Raw genomic sequence first — 7,500 nt, 5'->3', positions numbered from 1 at the left:
TTTCAACATATCACTCTCTGTACGCTAACATAGATGTTATTTTTTTAAATAGTAAAAAAATAACCCAAAACAGTCACAGGATAAACCAATAATTGCATGAACTTAGCCAAATGCAAGCACAAAAAAAAGTTTATTTCCAACAGAAAGCCCGGGTGAACGCAAATGTGCGTCTAGTGAAATAACATTCTTTTTACAAATACCAAATTGTTCAAAATTGGGTTACTTGAGTCAGAGAAGTGTTCCTTTTGCGCAATTTACTAAGAAGACCTACACCATCTCTTTTATGATTGCTCCTATGTGCACGCCTTTTGGAAAAGGTTTGGCTATTGGTGGTCTAATCTTCTGATTGAAAATCTAAGCCTATCTCTCAAAAATGTTATGGTTGGCATTTTAAATAGAAAAGATATACAAAACTATCTTATAATTCTGGGTAAATTCTGCATGTGGGATTGTGGAAGAAACAAATCAGTCCCAAAGTTTGATTTGTTCCTACACAAATTAGAAGCTAAACAGGAGACTGAAAGGCTCATTGCCTCAAAAAATAAGAAACTTCAAGACTTAAGGAAAAGATGGGAACTATTTTATTTTTTCACAGAGATGGTTACAGATGGTAACATGAGGAGCTTTGGCCCCGAAAAAAATTCGCAGCATACATTCTACGGAGGCGCTATATTTCTGTCATCAGTGTAGAGAATTTAATCAACGTTTGCGTTCGATAGGTGTCTGTGCGGTTACTTAAACCTGTTGATTATAAGTTAAAGGTTCACCTAATTATTAATACTGCATCTATGCTCGAATTTCAATTACGAAAACACACGAAATCTGGCATTAAAATCACTTGGCGCGATCTTATCATGGAGGCTGAAGTCTTCGATCGATCGGCTGAGCTTTCTATAGTTACGGGATCCAATCTCGACCCCAAAAAGTCCTGGTATGTGCTAACGAAAAGTTAATGTGAAATCAGGCCGAAAGCTTTTGCAAAGAACGAATTGTTTCATCGATTCCGCGATGACCACAATACGTTCTGTCCCGCCAGCAGGTCTCAAGCGCGCCAACAAAGGCTGATCGTTCAACGCCAGGTAACCAAATAACATGCATGTTATATCTTCAATTGGTCTCTGTGCCGGATTAATTAGACAGGGAGAAATCCAGCAGATGGATTCGCAAGGTCTCAAAATATAATCTTGTTGTTGATGCGGTAAATCAAACCGCCCTCGACCGTACACTTTAGGCGGGAAACGCCTTCAGTCGAAATATCATGGGAAATTGCAATGATGTCAGTCAAGAATAGCCGAGCTTGACAAAGACATTCGGGAACTAGTAAAGGATAATAATTATATAAGTTAATGGTGGATGCCTCAACTTTCAGTCAAAAGAAAGAGTCCAGACAAAGAGCAATCTCCTGATATAAATAAGTGTGAATTCACTTTTTCGTGCCATCTTGGGTGGTGTATACCTGAGGGTTATTTAAATCTCTTGCATACCCTCTTGAGTAGTGTATACCTGAGGATTAATTTTTAATATCTTCTATACCCTCTTGGGTAGTGTATACCTGAGGGTTATTTAAATCTCTTGCATACCCTCTTGAGTAGTGTATACCTGAGGATTAGTTTTTAATATCTTCTATGCCCTCTTGGGTAGTGTATACCTGAGGGTTTTTTAATCTCTTGCATACCCTCTTGAGTAGTGTACACCTGAGGATTAATTTTTAATATCTTCTATACCCTCTTGGGTAGTGTATACCTGAGGGTTTTTTAATCTCTTGCATACCCTCTTGAGTAGTGTATACCTGAGGATTAATTTTTAATATCTTCTATACCCTCTTGGGTAGTGTATACCTGAGGGTTATTTTTAATCTCTTGCATACCCTCTTGGGTAGTGTATACCTGCTGAGGGTTATTCTTAATCTCTCTTATACCCTCTTGGGTAGTATATACCTGAGGGTTATTTTTAATCTCTTCTATAATCTCTTGGGTAGCGTATACCTGAGGGCTATTTTTAACCTTTTCTTATCCCTCCTAACTCGGCAGTCGCGTAAGACGATATTCATACGTGTGAATTTGTTCCCAATGACCTAAAATGCAATAACGATGTTTAAGACCAGCTTCTCCCCTGTTATAGTCGATTTTGACAAGACTGATGTCTTCGGAAAAGCTAAAAATGCCGTTCCAAACTGAAACCTTCGCACATAGAAGGTCATTATAAGAATAATTGCATTGCGCCGAAGCTTGAAGACCGAACGAGGAGACCATCAGTTGTTCATTTTGAGGTTTCCAACGTACATAAGAAAAAAAAGGCTTTTCTTATGTAGGTTGAAAACCTCGAAATGAACAACTCGCTCAAATGGGCTCTTTTCATCAAAGCAAGCGGTCAGATAACAAGCAATACGCTGTGGAAGTAAGGTGAGGTATTTTTTTTTTGAGAATTTGATGTATTTTTTTATTCCTTAGAGCGGTCGTAAATATTCCCATACAAACTCTTATAATTCCGCCATGACCGTTATTGCGTAAGATGATCATCTCACAGCTGGAGCTTGGGCCGCCTGTGATCAACACAGTTTCTGGACTTTAAAAGTTAAAAACCATGACCTGTATAAAGAAGGGTTTGTCTGAGGTAACCTTACGTAGGCCTAGGTCTTCGATCATGGAGGTGAAATCAGCTTTACCGGTACCGCTCTTTAGGCTATTTTTTAGTTCCTTCGTTTTACATGTTTTAAACTGTTCCTGTTATATGTTTCTGTAACATTTGGTCAGGAATATTCTTGGACCTTGTGTTAACGATTTACTGTTGTCTTCTTTAAGACATGTGTTGTCTCTACAGAGAAAATAAGTTTTTTCGAATTAGACCCGTTAAGTTTGTACGAGACATTTCTCTAGACTCTTGTTTCTGGAAAATGAGTGAACAAAGTAGAGTTGCATCTAGAAAATGATTAGAATTATAATCATCGGAAGTTGTGGTTTTTTCCACTTCATTCGAGGGGAGCATAATTACATTTTTTGAAGCGATTATCGGATGTTCTGGAATGTTTAGCGAACACCTCGTGCCACCAAGAGGCGTTGAACCTTGGCTTAAATTACTTATGCAAATTAGCTGGCTGCACATTCAATGTGCAGCCAGCTAATTTGCATAAATATTTTTTCCCGAGGCAAAGTTCGTCATGCTTTGCAGAAGAACATAGATTTACTGTGAACGAGGAAATCGACTCCAGTAACTTTCGGCCGCTATGATGAATATTTGCCGAACATTCTTCGGAGACATAAAGCAAGATGTTTTTCGTCTTGTCACGAGCGTGGGACAAAGAAAAAATTATGAGTTCCTACGAGGAATCGAACCTCAGACCTTCGGGGCTGTGACTAAAAGTGGGACGGGGACGTGGGACGGGGACGTGGGACTCGGGACTCGGGGACGTGGGACTCGGGGACACGTGGGGACTCGGGGACGTGATAAACAAACAACACCTAACATTTGCGCTGAATTTGTAGAGTATAATTTTCGGTGGTCTCATGAAAGCTATTTTATGCTGGAGAGCTTGTTAGTAGTAGGCGATGGTTTTCAGCGTCCATGGTTCGGCCGGACATTTTTGCTTGCTTATTTGACCGTGAGAACTCTGGGTACAGAATAGTTTCAACGCAAGGGGTCTTGAAACATCCGTGCCTTATCCTTGCTAAAAAAGAATAATGAAGAAAACACAGTTACTTACCAGGAAAGTCCTCCATGGCTGCTCACGATGTTTAAAACCCCCTGCGTTGAAACTATTCTGTACCCAGAGTTCTCACGGTCAAACAGACAAGAAAACATATCCGGCCGAACCATGGACGCTGGAAATCATCGGCTACTACTGACAAGCTCGGGTGACGCTATAGCGGAGGCGTTCGTCGAGGGTCGAACACACAAGTTTATAGTTCAACGATTAAATTTAAAATAGGTTATGTAGGCTTCAGCACTTGTTCCCAAGAAAAGTTCAAACCTGAGGTGTACAAGATCGTCCTGAACAAAGAGGCCTTGTGGTCCTGCAGCAGTTTCTTGATTTTGTTTTGAGTATTTTGTGGTTGTCATAAAATAACTACTGTGATATATTTCTTTTGAACAATTTTCACGGGATTTTTACCTGTGAGCTAAATGCGAATACAAATATTTTTATAACGGACACATAAAATAGCATGACACCGTTACTATTTTCTTCCAGTATCAATCATTAGAAGAAGAAATATTACTTAATGCGTGATCGTGTAGTTTATAGCGATTCCCGAAATCCTAGATTCATGAAAACAAGCCATCAAACTACACTTCTCTGTTTTTGTTTAGTCACATGTGGCTCACAGATGAAGATATACAAAAACAGATAAAAATTTTTTCAGTATGTTTGAGCTATTTACTAGGTTATCAATGCGCCAATAAGCCTAACAGTAACGTTTGAATTTTAGACGGTAACTTCGTCTCTTAAAAAGTAAATTATGAGAAAGATTCTCCTTGCAGCGTTGAGTCCGTTGAGAGAAGTTAAATGTTTTTTACTTACGTAATACGAAAAATTTGTCAACACTGAAACGTCAAATGATTCGTGAAATAACGAACGGGAATTTCAGGAATTGTATACACCCTACGTTTATGGGGAATTCAGAAGTAAATGGATGTAAATGACCTTCCCGATTCTGTTTCCTCAGTATGCGAAAGTTCGATGGATTCCTCCACTAAAATACTTAAAAAAATTAAAACACTAGAGTTTCGCAGGTTATGCAAAATCGAATGCTACTGGTACGTTTTATTATATTTCAAACACTGTTTTCAAAAGGAATTCTCATCTTTGTTGGTGTGTGGAGGCAATGCCGAGTTTCATTGCTTAGATGGTAAACGGTTTGCCGAAAAATTGGATCGGTACATTACCACCATTGTGTTCAAAGACGGGAGACGCTGCAAATGCATAATTTGAAAAAGTATTTCGGTATACTAGATTACGCACTTAGAGTGTTTTCCAAGTGCTTTCCTCTATATGAAATACCTTTAAATATTTCAACACTTTTCCGCCCGGTGCATTGCGTAAGTTTTTACAAAATTGCCTTCAAAAGATGGAGTCTCTACGAGGCCCACACTGAATTGATAAAAGCAAAAATTCAGTTAAAAATAAAAGAAACTGCCCACCATTTTTCGAAAACCTCTTGTGATTTAAGTCCTTTGAGTGCAAGGCCTTCTTTACAAAGCATGTAGAACTACTAAGAAGAAAACTCTCGAGCATATCCTCGAACTCATCTCTTTCCATCGAAATAACCCACGAAGTACCGGTGTTCAACAGAACAATTTTCAAGGTTTTCCTCAAGGAAGTCAATCTCCGATTTGTTTGAAGAAGATTGATTGGTCGCCGCCATCATTACGCATTCTAGTGTCTTATTCAAAAATTGCCTTCAGTTTTTAGATGTCATCTTTTCACGGGCTTTCGCAATATTCGCAGGTTTCCCCGCCGACCAAAATTACCGTGTACTCTTACCTTCGATGAACGCCTTCGATGTAGAGCCACCCGACAAGCTCTCCAGCATATTACACCTTCCTCGAGACCACCGAAAATTTTACTTTACAAATTATCACGTCCCCGAGTCCCCGTGCGTCCCACGTCCCCGAGTCCCCGCGCGTCCCACGTCCCCGTCCCACTTTTAGTCACAGCCGACCTTCGGATTCCGCGCCCCGACGCTCTACCACTGAGCCACAGAGATTCCACGGTTGAGCGAGGTCTATTCTTTGGAGACGTCATATAACGTCGGTGTTTTGAATATTTAACGAGGTCCTTTTGGGTTATCGCATTTGATCAGAGCGCAAGAATAAGAAAGATCACAATTTCTATTGGCGCATAAAAAGTTTCCGAGATTAACCTCAACTTCATTCAACCGCTATGTCCTCGATAGCAATAACCGCGTTCCAATACACCATCGGTTTGCAAGTCAGTAAAGGCATAGATAAGGTCGCGGAGACTCTGAAAGATGGCGATGTAACAGATCAAAAATTCCATTCCTTGATCGTCAACAAAAGCGACGAAATCAAGTCAAAGTTGGACGCGTTATCGAGGGTTGATTTAGAAGCGAGCATCAGTTTCTTTGAGGAAGGAATTGCGTTGTTGTATGAATTGTTTAAGATAGCAAACGCAAGAGGCGAGTGTGGCGCGGTAACAGCACCAGCAGCGGCCTCCAATGAAGCATTTCTTCTTATTGAAGGAATCAAAAGGTTAGAGCTTACTGGCCTGGATGAATCTTCTTTAGGTAAGCTTTCTACTGCAAAGAAAAGATTTGAAGATGCTCGAAGAGAAGCAACGAAGGCCTTTAAAAATGAAGGCCTTAAAACATCTGACCGCATTCTGGTCATGAAGTATCGGGTCATGGCGACCATATTAGAGGCAATAGACAATCCCGCTAATGCACTGGCACCATGCAGAGTGTGTTTAAAGGAACTGAACTCTCTGCCAGCAGTACAGAATAACTTTCATGTTCAGCTCAAGAAAGGCATTCAGGCAGTGAAAGGTTTGCTCAGTAAAGAGGAAAGAAGGGAAGTTATCTCCAGTGTTTGTCACGTGAATCGTGTCATCTACGATGTCACTCGAACGTTCGGTGGAGACACACACCTTTGGACCTGGCCTCCAGTTGATACTGGTTACAACAAATTCAATCCACTGTATGACGCAAGAGTAACCAAAGTACTTCTTCAACAAGGCATGGAGCATTGTTGTGTAACACCATCGTCATTTGGTCGGGAAGGTGAGAAGGAACACGAGCTGAAGAGCCCGATAAGTATCGCTACAAACTCCAGCGGAGAATTCATCGTCGGGGATGATAAAGATCGTTGCTTGAAGGTGTTTGACAGAAACGGTAAGCTTGTGAAAGTTTTTGGTCTCCCTACCGAGGACGTAATTACACCGTTATGTATTGAAGATGTAGTCACGGACATGAACGACAATATCTTTGTGCTGACCATGATGGGGAAGCCTGGATTTCATGAATCTGAGAGATCTGAGAGATCTTGGTGGGTCTATAAACCTAATAAAATCGCTGACCTGCACCACAGGTTTCGTCTGAGGGGAGAGCGCTGGCACAGACGACTGTCGGTCAGAGATACAGGGAAAGTAGTGACCCTGGGGGACGGGACGGCAGTGGAGGAATATGACAGTAATGGAGAATTTGTTCGCAGTTTTGGAGAAGAAATATTGAGGTATGCGGTGGATATCACTGTTGCTAACGATGGCCGTATTTTAGTGTTGGACAATGATGATCCCTCCCGTAGCGATACTCTCAAAGCAGATTTGGTTGTTCACATATTCAGTGAACACGGCGACTATCTGAACAAGTTCAAACTGAAAAGAAGTTTCTTTAAGTACACGAGCATCACATTTCAACCAGCAGGTGAACATGTCGTCGTCGCTGGTATAGACTTAAACAGAAACCTCCTGGAGGTTAAAATATTGAGCAAAGATGGTGAGTTTGTTCGTAGTGTACAAATCCAAAATTGTGACGAGTTCTTTGAAGT

General features: G+C 40.7%; 1 protein-coding gene across 1 annotated transcript in view; it reads left to right on the top strand.

The window, feature by feature from the left end:
- Positions 1–5,779: 5,779 nt before the first annotated feature.
- LOC131771186 (uncharacterized) overlaps positions 5,780–7,500 on the top strand; it is a 2,022-nt gene continuing 301 nt past the window's right edge. The window contains exon 1 of the mRNA XM_059086964.2: positions 5,780–7,500. This exon is cut by the window's right edge and continues 301 nt beyond it. Coding sequence (XP_058942947.2) covers positions 5,879–7,500 — 1,622 coding nt within the window. The 5' untranslated portion in view covers positions 5,780–5,878.

This window comes from Pocillopora verrucosa, chromosome 10 (assembly GCF_036669915.1).
Source record: "Pocillopora verrucosa isolate sample1 chromosome 10, ASM3666991v2, whole genome shotgun sequence".
Classification (NCBI taxonomy): domain Eukaryota; kingdom Metazoa; phylum Cnidaria; class Anthozoa; order Scleractinia; family Pocilloporidae; genus Pocillopora; species Pocillopora verrucosa.
Note: the sequence above shows the minus strand (reverse complement) of the source record. Positions and strands in the feature narration are given on the sequence as shown.